The sequence below is a fragment of the Salvelinus namaycush genome, chromosome 3 (assembly GCF_016432855.1).
Source record: "Salvelinus namaycush isolate Seneca chromosome 3, SaNama_1.0, whole genome shotgun sequence".
Classification (NCBI taxonomy): Eukaryota; Metazoa; Chordata; class Actinopteri; order Salmoniformes; family Salmonidae; genus Salvelinus; species Salvelinus namaycush.
The window spans coordinates 55,177,984-55,192,560 of record NC_052309.1 but is presented as its reverse complement, the minus strand read 5'-3'; the positions used below and the strand labels follow the sequence as shown (position 1 = coordinate 55,192,560).

Sequence of the window (14,577 nt, the reverse complement as noted above, 5' to 3'; positions counted from 1 at the left end):
TCGGCCAAAATTCACCCAACTTATTGTGGCAAGCTTGTGGAAGGCTACCCGAAACGTTTGACCCAAGTTTAAGAATTTAAAGCAATGCTACCAAATACTAATTGAGTGTATGTAAACTTCTGACCATCTGGGAATGTGATGAAAGAAATAAAAGCTGAAATAAATAATTCTCTCTGCTATTATTATGACATTTCACATTCTTAAAATAAAGTAGTGATCCTAACTGACCCAAGACAGGGAATTTTTACTATGATTAAATGTCAGAATTTAAATGTATTTGGCTAATGTGTATGTAAACTTCAAACTTCAACTGTAAGACAGGTCATTTTGCCGAACCTGGCGTTACGGCTGGAAAATGCCAGTGCGCCAATTTTTACATGACGAAATTACAAACTAACTAAACTAACACCAGATGAAACTAAAGCCCTATATGTTCCTGAGTGGCAGAGTTACAGTTTTGACTTAAATCTGCTTGGAAATATATGGCTAGATTTGAAAATGGCTGTCTAGTAATGATCAACAACCAACTTGACCGAGTTTTAAGAATTTTTTAAAGAATAATGTGCAAATATTGCACAATCCAGGTGTGCAATGCTCTTAGAGACTTAACCAGAAAGACTCATAACTGTAATCGCTGCCAAAGGTAAATTAGATATTTCTGTATTTCATTTTCAATCAATTAGCAAAAATGTCTAAAAACATGTTTTCACTTTGTCATTATTGGATATTTTGTATAGATGGGTGAATTTTTTTATTTATTTCATCCATTTTGAATTCAGGCTGTAACACAACAAAATATGGAATAAGTCAAGAGGTATGAATATTTTCTGAAGGCACGGTAGATACGTATCAAATTGTCTTGAAAGGGAAAGATGTACATCCCTGCTACAAGTGTAATAGAATGCATTATAAACAAATGATACACAATTTGCTTCAAAGAAAGCGATATGTCAACATTACTCATTAGATAGATGACAACAAAAGGCTGTGCACACCATAGAAATAGAAATACTAGAACGGATAAAGTTCTGAGATCATTTAATGGATGTCTGTGCTAGTAATTCTATTTCTATGGTGTGCACAGTGACTGCACACACATTCAGAGGGCAGTCAGTGAGGCGGTGAGCCTAAAGCCAGAAGATAGAACAGCTCATCCCACCAGGGCAGCATAGTGAGGAGATGAGGAGCCCTGGAGAGCTGTTATCACATCCAGGGAGATAGGAAAGGAGAGGGAGGAAATACGGACAGGAAATCCATGAGGCGGGGAAAGGAGGGGAGCTGGGTGTGTATCGGAAGTGCAGAGTAAACAGACTCCTTTTTTAATCATCCCAGCTCATGTTTTTTTAACTGAACACACACTTTGATCTTCTTCTCCCTCAGCCCCCCCCCCCCTTCCCCCTCCTCCTCTCATCCCCAGCCTACTAACTATCAACCTGACAGGCCAAGCCTCTCTCTCTCTGGGCTAGGTGAGCCTGCCTGCCTGCTGGCCACAGAGAGAGATAGTGGTCTACACTGGGACTCCTCTGGTCTGAGGGGAGAGGTGGCTGAGAAACAGGGCCTCCCCAGGGGTCGTCAGGCTAGGGAGGAAGGGATGAAAAGCCTGCTTGCCATACAGTGGTGCAGAGTTAACAAGTATGCACTGTCTAGTGCCCTGCCTGCCCCAATTATACCTGATGTTTTTGTGGGCCCTCACAACGGTCAATCTGACCTTTCACTGGGACAAAGCCCTCGACAGACAGAAGAGAGAGTAAAGAAGAATTCTAAAGGGACTTAGTGGAAAAAATAGCCCTTTTAAAACCATTTAGCTTATTTTAATTGGACAGAGAGCCCATCAGAGGATTAACTTCAAAAGGAGGTGCGGCAGGCGTAACCTCCTCCTCTTCCTCCTTTCCACTGGGCCCAGAGGACAGCTGGATTTCATTTCAAGTTCAAAGTTATCCCAGAAACCTTTTCACTTCTTCTTCTTCTCCTCCACAGGCTGGCCCTCCATAGCCACTCGACTGGCGTTGTAGCGGGAAAGGCAGAGAGAGGGAGTCAAAATTCCTGACCGCTCGGAGTCGTCCAAACATACAGTACAGGCCTGAGCCAAGCCAGGCCAGCCAGCCAGCCAGCCAATGTAGGCTATGTGTGTGTCCTGAGGACATCCTACCAGAGAGATTAGACCGTTGGATATTAGTTCTGAGGGGGGAATGTGGCAACAGTCCCCTGACCTGAATACACTGAGGGATATGAATGAGATAAGAATAGCAAACAGCATGTTAGAGAGTCCTTTATGTGGCTGTGTTTGTTTATTACCAACAAGTGTTGGCTTGGCACATTCTATTTCAGCTGAGTGTACAAAACATTAGGAACATCTTCCTAATATTGAGTTGCACCCCCTTTTTTCAGCCTCAATTCATTGGGGCATGGACTCTACAATGTGTCAAAAGCGTTCCACAGGGATGCTGGCCCATGTTGACTCCAATTCTTCCCACAGTTGTGTCAAGTTGGCTGGATGTCCGTTGGGTGGTGGACCATTCTTGACACACACAGGAAACTGTTGAGCGTGAAAAACCCAGTAGCGTTGCAGTTCTTGACACAAACAGATGAGTCTGGCACCCACTACCATACCCTGTTCAAAGGCCTTAAATCCTATTCACACATACATAATCCATGTCTTAATTGTCTGAAGACTTAAAAATCCTTATTTAACCGGTCTCCTCTCCTTCACTTACATTGATTGAAGTGGATTTAGCAGGTGACATCAATAAGGGATCACAGCTTTCACCTGGATTCACCTGGTCAGTCTGTCATGTAAAAAGCAGGTGTTCCTAATGTTCTGTATACTCAGTGTATATCAGGGAAAATAAAAGCACCCACATCCCCCACTGCTCACATTGATCAAATATTATATGACAGGCATTTAATACCAACAATGATTTCTCTGTATTGTCGAACAGTAAATCATAACATTCTAAACACTGTATTCTATATAATGACAAAGAACGGAAAATATAAACTCAATATGAGGGGCTGAGGTGGGGGTGGCAGGTAGCCTAGTGGTTAGAGCGTTGGACTAGTAACCAATAGGTTGCAAGATCAAATCCCCGAGCTGACAAGGTAAAAATCTGTCGTTCTGCCCCTGAACAAGGCAGTTAACCCACTGTTCCTAGGCCGTCATTGAAAATAAGAATTTGTTCTTAACTGACTTGCCTAGTTAAATAAAGGTTAAAAAAATAATAAAAATATCCGTGGGAAAAAACCCAAAGGTTGTGGTGCTTGATAATTCATCAAATAAAACTTTTCATTTTTCCTCATGCCAGATCTTGTTTTTCTTCTGTGATCAAATAGAGAGCGAGAGAGAGCGAGAACCTGTGGCCCAGAGAAACAACATGCTTAAGAAGATCAAACGTGGCCAGAGAGGTGTAATTACTGTGGGTTATGAAAACTGGCTGTCATGCTCCACCACGGTTGAGAGAGTCAAATTCAGAGTAGCCTGAGGAGCTACAAGTCAAGCACGCCTGAGTGATGACAAAAAAAGAGAAGGATACAGAGAAAGACAGATCTATCTAGTGCTGCTGGATACTGGACAGGTGAGTTAGGCTAAAGCTAAGACCGTGTTTCTCTCTTAGAAGACTCAGCGCTGTTGCACTCTACTCAGCCCTGAAGTACTTTAATGTAAACACAAACACCTTTGATAAACCAGTTATATGTGTAGCCTATTCATTGAATCCAAGCCATTAATGGTATTATAATTCATATCTCTATAGGTAGTGCCTTTAGCAGTCTAAGACAAAACAAATACACACGTCACGAACTTTGTGGAATCTGGAATGTGTGTTGGCGTTTTTGTGAAAAAGAGAGAAAGGGACAGACACAACCTCTTCCTTTCTAACCTCCTTTCACCAACCCCCCCCCCAACAATCTCCTCTTTCCCTGGATGGAAGACAGGAACATAAAGCTGCGAACATAAAGCAGCGCTCAGAGGCAATAGAGGCCTGTTTGAACAGGTCTACTACCCTGCACTGCAACAAAGACACATCATCGCACAGGGTGAGGCTGAAACGGAACCCTATTTCCTATATGGTCAAAATATGTACACCAAATAGGGAATAGGGTGCCATTTCGTACTAGGGCTGGGAATTGCCAGGGACATCTCGATATAATATTATCACAATACTTAGGTGTCGATACGATATGTATTGTGATTCTCACGATTCTATACGTATTATGATTCGATACTGTGATTTTATTGCGAACCGAAGGTTCCAAAAATATTGCTTACCATATGTCTGCTGCAGAGGGACAAGAGAGAGCCATGAGAAAATTTGTTTATCAGTCATGTAAATAAAAGTGAAGAAAACGAATTGTCTCCCTATTTAAGAAGCTGTAAAGGAAAAATACTGGAGTTTCGGTGCAGGTACAGCAAACTAGCGCAAAAATAATATTGCGATATTATCAAAACGATACGATACACACTCAAAAATAATATCCAAATAGGTACACTACCGTTCAAAAGTTTGGGGTCACTTAGAAATGTCCTTGTTTATGAAAAAAAAGCAAAAAATGTTGTCCATTAAAATAACATCAAATTGATCAGAAATACAGTGTAGACATTGTTAATGTTGTAAATTACTATTGTAGCTGGAAACGGCTGATTTTTTATGGAATATCTACATAGGCGTACAGAGGCCCATTATCAGCAACCATTCCTCCTGTGTTCCAATGGCACGTTGTGTTAGCTAATCCAAGTTTAGCATTTTAAAAGGCTAATTGATGCAGTTATGTTAACACAGCTGGAAACTGTTGTGCTGATAGAAGGAATAAAACTGGCCTTCTTTAGACTAGTTGAGTATCTGGAGCATCAGCATTTGTGGGTTTGATTACAGGCTCAAAATGGCCAGAAAGAAGACGCTTTGTTCTGGAACTCGTCAGTCTATTATTGTTCTAAGAAATGAAGGCTAATCCATGCGAGACATTGCCAAGAAACCGAAGATCTTGTACAACTCTGTATACTACTCCCTTCACAAAACAGAGCAAACTGGCTCTAACCAGAATAGAAAGAGGAGTGGGAGGCCCCGGTGCACAACTGAGCAAGAGGACAAGTACATTAGAGTGTCTAGTTTGGGGAAACAGACACCTCACAAATCCTCAACTGGCGGCTTCACTAAAATAGTACCCGCAAAACACCAGTCTCAACGTCAACAGTGAAGAGGCAACTCCGGGATGCTGGCCTTCTAGGCAGAGATGCAAAGAAAAAGCTATATCTCAGACTGGCCACCAAAAAGAAAAGATTAAGATAGGCAAAAGAACACAGACACTGGAAAGAGGAACTCTGCCTAGAAGGCGAGCATCCCGGAGTCGCCTCTTCACTATTGACGTTGATACTGGTGTTTTGCGGGTACTATTTAATGAAGCTGCCAGTTGAGGGAAAAAAAATTAAAAAACAATTATAATAAGCGATCAAAGTTCATTCGTGTTGCCTCTTCATTAATTATCCTTCCCCCACAAAAACAATTATTTGAAAAAGTAATTTTCAGCACGTGCCTGATATTCTAAGAGATGATTTGAGGTGGACCAGCCCAGGCTTATGTATTGAGCGACATTGTAACCTACAGTTGAAGTCGGAGGTTTACATACACTTAAGTTGGTGTCACGCCCTGACTTTAGTTATATTTGTTTTCTTTCTTTTTTGGTTAGGTCAGGGTGTGACAAGGGTGGTTTGTTTAGTTTTTGTATTGTCTAGGGGTTTTTGTCTTGTCTAGGGGTTTTGTTTGTCTATGGGGATTTGGTATGGTTGTAGGTTTATGGTGGCCTGAATTGGTTCCCAATCAGAGACAGCTGTTTCTCGATGTCTCTGATTGGGGAGCCTATTTAGGTTGCCATTTTCCATGTTGGTTTTGTGGGTAGTTGTTTTCTGTTTTTGTGTCTGCACCAGACATAACTGTTTCGTTTTCGTTCTCCTGTTTGTTGTTTTTGTTCAACTAGATTTTTTGGATTAAATCATGAACACTTTAAACGCTGCACCTTGGTCCACTCTTCCTTCAGCCCACGAGAAACGTGACAGTTGGAGTCATTAAAACTAATTTTTCAACCACTCCACAAATTTCTTGTTAACAGTAGGTCAGAAGTTTACATACATTAAGTTGACTGTAACTTTAAACAGCTCCTGAAAATTCCAGAAGATGATGTCATGGCTTTAGAAGCTTCTGATAGGCTAATTGACCTCATTTGAGTCAATTGGAGGTGTACCTGTGGATATATTTCAAGGCCTACCTTCAAACTCCGTGCCTCTTTGCTTGACATCATGAGAAAATCAAAAGAAATCAGCCACGACCTCAGAAAAAAATGTGTGAACCTCCACAAGTCTGGTTCATCCTTGGGAGCAATTTCCAAACGCCTGAAGGTACCAAACAATAGTATGCAAGTATAAACACCATGGGACCACGCAGCTGTCATACCGCTCAGGAAGGAGACGTGTTCTGTCTCCTAGAGATGAACGTACTTTGGTGAGAAAAGTGCAAATCAATCCCAGAACAACAGCAAAGAACCTTGTGAAGATACTGGAGGAAACAGGTTCAAAATTATCTACATTCACTGTAAAATTACTCCTATATCGACAAAGACCGTACTTTTTGGAGAAATGTCCTCTGGTCTGATGAAACAAAAATATAACTATTTGGCCATAATGACCATCATTATGTTTGGAGGAAAAAGGGGGAGGCTTGCAAGCCGAAGACACCATCCCAACCGGGAAGCACAGGGGTGGCAGCATCATGTTGTGGGGGTGCTTTGCTGCAGGAGGGACTGGTGCACTTCACAAAATAGATGGCATCATGACGAAAGAAAATGATGTGGATATATTGAAGCAACATCTCAAGACATCAGTCAGGAAGTTAAAGCTTGGTCACAAATGGGTCTTCCAAATGGACAATGACCTCAAGCATACTTCCAAAGTTGTAGCAAAATGGCTTTAGGACAACAAAGTCAAGGTATTGGAGTAGCCATCACAAAGCCCTGACCTCAAACCTATAGAAAATTTGTGGGCAGAACTGAAAAAGCATGTGCGAGCAAGGAGGCATACAAACCTGACTCAGTTACACCAGCTCTGTCAGGAGGAATGGGCCAAAAATCACCCAACTTATTGTGGGAAGCTTATGGAAGGCTACCCGAAACGTTTGACCAAAGTTAAACAATTTAAAGGCAATGCTACCAAATACTAATTGAGTGTATGTAAACATCTGACCCACTGGGAATGTGATGAAAGAAATAAAATCTGAAATAAATCATTCTTTTAAATATTTTTTTTGTAATAATGACAATTACAACAATACTGAATGAACACTTATTTTAACTTAATATAATACATCAATAAAATAAATTTAGCCTCAAATAAATACTGAAACATGTTCAATTTGGTTTAAATAATGCAAAAACAAAGTGTTGGAGAAGAAAGTAAAAGTGCAATATGTGCTATGTAAAAAAGCTAACGTTTAAGTTCCTTGCTCAGAACATGAGAACATATGAAAGCTGGTGGTTCCTTTTAACATGAGTCTTCAATATTCCCAGGTAAGAAGTTTTAGGTTGTAGTTATTATAGGACTATTTCTCTCTATACGATTTGTATTTCATATACCTTTGACTATTGGATGTCCTTATAGGCACTTTAGTATTGCCAGGTTAACAGTATAGCTTCCGTTCCTCTCTTCGCTCCTACCTGGGCTCGAACCAGGAACACATCGACAACAGCCACCCTCGAAGCAGCGTTACCCATGCAGAGCAAGGGGAACAACCACTCCTAGTCTCAGCGCGAGTGACGTTTGAAACGCTATTAGCGCGCACCCCGCTAACTAGCTAGCCATTTCACATCGGTTACACCAGCCTAATCTCGGGAGTTGATAGGCTTGAAGTCATAAACAGCGCAATGCTTGAATAATTGCGAAGAGCTGCTGGCAAACGCACGAAAGTGCTGTTTGAATGAATGCTTATGAGCCTGCTGCTGCCTACCATCGCTCAGTCAGACTGCTCTATCAAATAGCAAATCATAGACTTAATTATAACATAATAACACACAGAAATACGAGCCTTTGGTCATTTATATGGTCGAATCCGGAAACTATCATTTCGAAAACAAAACGTTTATTCTTTCAGTGAAATACGGAACCGTTCCGTATTTTATCTAACGGGTGGCATCCCTAAGTCTAAATATTGCTGTTACATTGCACAACCTTCAATGTTGTGTCATAATTATGTACCATTCTGGCAAATTAATTACGGCCTTTGTTAGGAATAAATGGACTTCACACAGTTCGCAATGAGCCAGGCGCTCAAAACTGCTGCATATACCCTGACTCTGCTTGCACCGAACGCAAGAGAAGTGACACAATTTCCCTAGTTATAAGAAATTCATGTTAGCAGGGGATATTAACTAAATATGCAGGTTTAAAAATATATACTTGTGTATTGATTTTAAAGAAAGGCATTGATGTTTATGGTTAGGTACATTGGTGCAACGACAGTGCTTTTTTCACAAATGCACTTGTTAAATCATCACCCGTTTGTCGAAGTAGGCTGTGATTTGATGAGAAATTAACAGGCACCGCATCGATTATATGCAACGCAGGACACGCTAGATAAACTAGTAATATCATCAACCATGTGTAGTTAACTAGTGATTATGTTAAGATTGATTGTTTTTTATAAGATAAGTTTAATGCTAGCTAGCAACTTACCTTGGCTTCTTGCTGCCCTCGCGTAACAGGTAGTCAGCCTGCCACGCAGGCTCCTCGTGGAGTGCAATGTAAGGCAGGTGGTTAGAGCGTTGGACTAGTAACCGGAAGGTTGCAAAAACGAATCCCCGAGCTGACAAGGTAAAAATCTGTCGTTCTGCCCCTGAACAAGGCAGTTAACCCACCGTTCCTAGGCCGTCATTGAAAATAAGAATGTGTTCTTAACTGACTTGCCTAGTTAAATAAAGGTGTAAAAATAATAATAATAATAATAATAATAATAATAAAAATAATAAAAATCGGCCAATCGGTGTCCAAAAATACTGATTACCGATTGTTATGAAAACTTTAAATCGGCCCTAATTAATCGGTCGACCTCTACTAAGGGGGTAAAACGCACTCGGGGGCGTGAAAACCACCTAAGTGATGCTATGGTTCTGTTATTTTTCTTGATTTTTGAGTTTGTTACAATGCGTTGGAATATTATTTTTCCCCACTGAAGGCCTAGGTCCAGTAGCCACGGTTTGCTACTGCTTTAGACACATTTTCATAATGCATTGTAGTCAATGGCAAGTGATGACAGCTAAATGTGTCTACCAATTTTCTCTATAATTAAACAAAATATCAAACAACAGTTGGGGGACAAACTACAAGCGAAAAAAGAGTAAAAATTACATTAGCTAGCGCTAGCCAGCTATACCTGTGCCAAAACTCTGGTAATTCTCCTTTTCTAGCTTGTTCTCATCTTCTTTTTAAATGGTGAAACATGTTTTCAGCACATTCATTTTTCATGGCTCGGTCTTGTCCCTCTGCAGCAGAAATGGTGAGCAATATGTTTGGAACATGGAATCGCAATAAAATGGCAGTATCGAATCGCAATACATATAAAATCGTGAGAATCACAATACATATCGTATTGGTGATACTATCCTAGCGTTAGGTCCATGGCAATTCCAAGACCTAGTGGTGTTGGGATTTCTTCTCTTCTGAAGGAAAAATAAACAGGGATCTTATCATCTCTGGATTAGAACTGTCACTGTCCCTAGGTAACCGAACTGAGCTGAGTGAACAACAGCAGTTAGAAGGGAACCAGTATGAAGCCTAAATATGCATCACTTCACGCCATCAGGGAAATACTGTAATGTCAGCAATCACCTTCACCTCCACAACCCTGGTCCACCAATACTCAGAACGCAGCCTAAATAGCACCTTATTCGCTGAGTTAAGCTCACGTAAATGGAACGTAATTCCCTTTTGATGCACTTTTCTCTCTAAGTATATTCTAACCTTGAACTTAAGCATGAGAATAGCATGCTATTCACCCGCTATTCGTTGGGTGTCGAGATGAAAGAAATGAAGGTGTGGCGGAGATGTGTCTACAGATACTCCTTATTCTGATTCCACCACCATTACGAGCGATGAAACAATGAATAAGATCGAGCAACATGTCGGTTCTAAGTGGAACAACATCTAATTTATTTTTCCCCCTATAAATAACACCATTCTCCATGCACTGTAATTTACAAATTGATAAGATCTATTGATAAGAAGTAAATGAGGAAGCCATTTGGATAAGGGGATTGTAAATATAAATGACAATTGTTTTAGATCTATTTTACCTTTTACACATACACACACACACACACAATAATGATCACTGGAAACCAGTCATATAGCAGCAAACTGAAGCATATCAACATATCACCTTTTCCACAGGGAAGTTTTTGAAATCCTGGTCTTATAACTTGGGATGAAATTTGGGGACCCAAGCTATAGGCTTCTGAAAATGACAGTATATCGCCAAACCTACAGAGTTAAACTACCGAGTTAGTGACAAGAGTTAGTTTCCTAACATTTTGCATCATTCCATTACATCGTTAGTTTACATTTCTTCCTGGTTGAATTAAATGTTTTCAGCGTGAGCAAAGGAACCACGCCTGCAAAGCCCATTACTCAGGTGCATAAGGTAAGTCTGAATACAAACTACTGAATCGGCTCTGTATACTTAACTATGGGCCCTGGTTAAAAGTTGTGCACTATATAGTGAATAGGATGCCATTTGGGATGCAGCCTCAGTAAAACAGTAATCTAGGAATCACTTTCTGACAGACAGACCTAGGTCTACATCTCAGTGTTGTTTTCAAACTGTAATCCACTCCTCCTTCAAGGTCAGGTCAAATGTTATCACTCATATCTAAGGTGATATATCAAAGAAGCACTCAGCGCAAAGGAAAGGAAAGGCTTCATTGCCTCAATGTAAATGAACAAAGACCCGGAAAGCTGACTTATGCCTTTGATCTTTTCAGCAGCACTGCTATGCAATACACCTCTAAAAAAAAATAACATCACACACACGCAAGCACACACACACGTGCACACACTTCGACGTACTGAGTATATATTTTATATTAAATGAATCTAGTGTCATCATTTTCACCGCTATGTCTAATATTGTACATTCCCTGTGGAAAAGGCTGTGTAGGCTAATTCATTATCAATTATGGACATCTGCAGCATCTGGTTCTTCATTCAAAATGCCTCATGCACCTGGTGAGTGAGGACAGACAAGACCCTATGTATCTCATATCTGTCGCCCCCCTTTCTTCTCAGACTGGAAATAAATTGACTTAGCCTTGCTTTAGTTCCCCAACAACTTTAATCCATGCATGCATCCAAACTATGCACCACAGAGAGCGCAGGAACTGGCCTGGCTTGCAGAATAGGAACATTTACAGTATAGCCCACATGTATGCCTATGCGTTTAGCATTTGAATTATGCATTGTGTACAGTAAGGGCATGAGCAAGCTAAAACATTTTTTTAAACAATGCAGCTTTTGATCTCAACTGTTGAACTTGCATGGAATGCATTGTTTGGTATTTAATCACACTGTTCAGTAAAAAAAAACATTAAAAAAGGGAGTTTTTTGGCAACTTCTGGGCATGGCTGTCCCTAATAATTTAGGTTCTACAAATCCATCAGCTTGATAAAAGGTTTGGGTGGAGAAGTTGGCACTCTCACCCCTAACCAGTATTTTATTGGCAGGCAGGAAGAAGACAAATGGGAATAAGATAAAATTAAAACAAACGGAGCTCTATAAATATATATGTCAACACTGTTGTTAATGAGGAATGTTGATATAGATGTCCTATTCAATTCTAATTCCTAATTATATGGTTGACACAGACAGCATGCATGAAACAGAGTGACAACGAGGGGTTATATGCCTAGCAGCTCAATAACCTATTACATTATAGTGACTGAGATCAACAACAAGATGACAAAAAAGTTGGCCTGAGATTTAAGACTGCCATGGGGGTTTTGTGGTTTAGGATATGGGACAGTGTTAACATCAGAGTTTGCCAAGGTGAATCTGCCAAGGTGAAGAGTCAGGGTGGCAAGAATGGTAAAACCAAATCTTGTCAAAACAAGCCATAACCATCAGATCAGACAGAACTGATGCCTAAAGTGGTCCTCTGGAGGATGTTGTTTCACAATGTGACATACTGTACCAAGCAATGCATAAAAATCTGAAACAATACTCCACAGTCCAATGGACTACCAGGCCAGCCTATATCACAAGATGTCTCCATGGACTGAATTCATGTGACATAATTGATTAAAGATGCATGGGATATTTTAAGCCAATAACCACTCTTTGCTAAACTTATTGCCAAAGAGTTATTGAAAGCTAACCAAGAAAATATAGCCAGTATGCACTTGACTTGCATTGCACATGATCAGGTGGACCTGGAAACCTATATGACCGTGACACATACCTGCATGAGCTTCCCCTCTGCAGAGCCGGCGCTCCCTCCGACGAACAGCCCTTCCAGAGTGATGGGCTTCCCCGTGGGCTCGTGTCTCAGCAGTGTCACCTTGATGACAGCCCTGGGGGCCGAGCGCTGTGTCTCTACGGCCGCCGCCAGCTCCAGGCCCGTCTGACCGAACACCACCTGCAGGGCCGCTATGAGCAGCCACGGCCAGAGCCCGGCCAATCGCCGCTGGGGAACGGTCATTGGATCGGCTGCAGCGGCGGGCTCCGGCCGCACATCGTGGACTTCAAAGCTGGCAACAACCGGAGTTGATTCAGGACAATAAATATATGGCCCAGCAACGGTCCTCCTCTTTGTGGGTTCTAAAATGTAAAAACTCGTGAAACCTATTCGAAAAACAGGGTTAAATCCAACGTTTTAAGGCTCACTGACTGCCATGTTGTCTTTGTGGATGCATGTCTTGTGGATTTCTGATTAATTCTTACCCCGCTTTAAAAGTTTGTTCCAGTTGAAAAAGGTTATTGATTTCACTCTTCACATACAACACGAGCTCCAGTCCTTACACGAGATAAACAGTAGCCCAGTTCTCATTTTCAACGTGCAGGTTGAAGTTGTCAGTCGGTTCAGTCCGGACACTTCCAAAACACCGGCTCTTGTAATATTCAACCACTGGCAATATTTTAAAAAACCTTTTGCAACAATGTTGATAATTAATTATGTGACCAACCCACTATAAACATGCTACAGTTACGTCTGGTTTAAAAAATGTATCCAATTTAGCGGTATTCCATGTCACATTTCCAGAGCAAGGAAAAAAATGGTAAAATCTCGCTGACTGACTCCAGATGCAACAAGTATCTCAAAAGCAATTCCCCCTACTATTCTTTACGCTAGATGTGTGAATGTAGGCTATCCCCACCGCACTGTATCCCTATAGGTTTCAAACGAATGGCAAGGTTTGTTGAACTTCAGAAACCGAGATGAACAAAGTCAAATTGATGTTGATAAGACTGATTCCAAGATGACAGTCGACCATACAGTAAACAACGACGGAAATGCTATAGTAACTTTCATAAGCTCTGTAGCGACTAAATATCGACAAAAATGCCACCATAGAGTTGACAACGGAGCATTCCGGACTTTTGACATGTTTAACTAGCTAATCCAATGGAACCGTTGAAATTATTTACATAGCATGTTATAACTAGTTAATTAATTAGCAGTAGAAATCACGTGTCATTTCTGCAGCCGACGCATTCACATGTCTATCGCCCGCTTAAGTTGTTACGCATCTAAAACCAGTTTGCTTCCTGCCACCTTCCAAAAAAGTTGTCTCTTTTCCCGAGTACCACGTCTGAAATTTATAACAATTCTGAAACGAAATACTTCCCGCGGTTGCCGAAAAAATATATATACGCTAAACTCCAGTAATTTACTGAAGATACTGAAAATGTAGAACAAATGTAGAATCGAAGGAACGCAAGTCGTTAAAACACTGTTATTGGTCTTCATAAAGAACATTGAAAAGTTGGAAAAAGACACTGTACATTAAGCGAAGTCCCGAAGCCTGCCTCTCGTAGTCTCCCTCCCCTGGGCTTTCATTGATCGTCTACCTGCTGACTGCCTGTTACCGAGGGTGGAGCACGAGCTACACAGTGACACCACAGACTAAAGACGACACCGGGCGGCCTCCAGCGGACAACCCTGGTAACAGCCAAGCGCCACTTTTTGACCTCGTTTAGATCGAAGATTCTGGAATGTAGACAATCCACCTTTGAGGGCCCCATATAAAGAACTACATGATGCAATAAATGAAATGCAAATATCCAATTAATTATATCACATTTTAATCATAATAATGATAGATATTTTTTTTTTAATCACTCAAGGTTAAAATAGATTTGTTCCGTTTTTGCATTTCAAAATTATGTAAAAATGTCACTTTTTGGTGTCAAACTAAAACAAATGAGGAATAAACATTACGGTTACTTGTGCTTTAACTAAAAACAAAAAAAGACAAATAAGTCTTGGTATGTATGGCCGCAGGAAGATTATCAAAATGATTGGATCCCATAGTGTATATTCTGCCCTTGAA

At 40.8% G+C, this 14,577-nt stretch overlaps 1 protein-coding gene across 1 annotated transcript in view; it reads right to left on the bottom strand.

The window, feature by feature from the left end:
• Positions 1-14,077, bottom strand: part of LOC120032693 (E3 ubiquitin-protein ligase RNF43-like) — a 186,987-nt gene extending 172,910 nt beyond the window's left edge. The window contains exons 1-2 of the mRNA XM_038978891.1: positions 12,968-14,077; positions 12,486-12,844 (exon numbers count right to left, since the gene is read on the bottom strand). Of these exons, the coding sequence (XP_038834819.1) occupies positions 12,486-12,725 (240 nt within the window). The 5' untranslated portion in view covers positions 12,726-12,844; positions 12,968-14,077. The remainder of the gene's footprint in view (positions 1-12,485; positions 12,845-12,967) is intronic.
• Between the last annotated feature and the right edge of the window lie 500 nt (positions 14,078-14,577).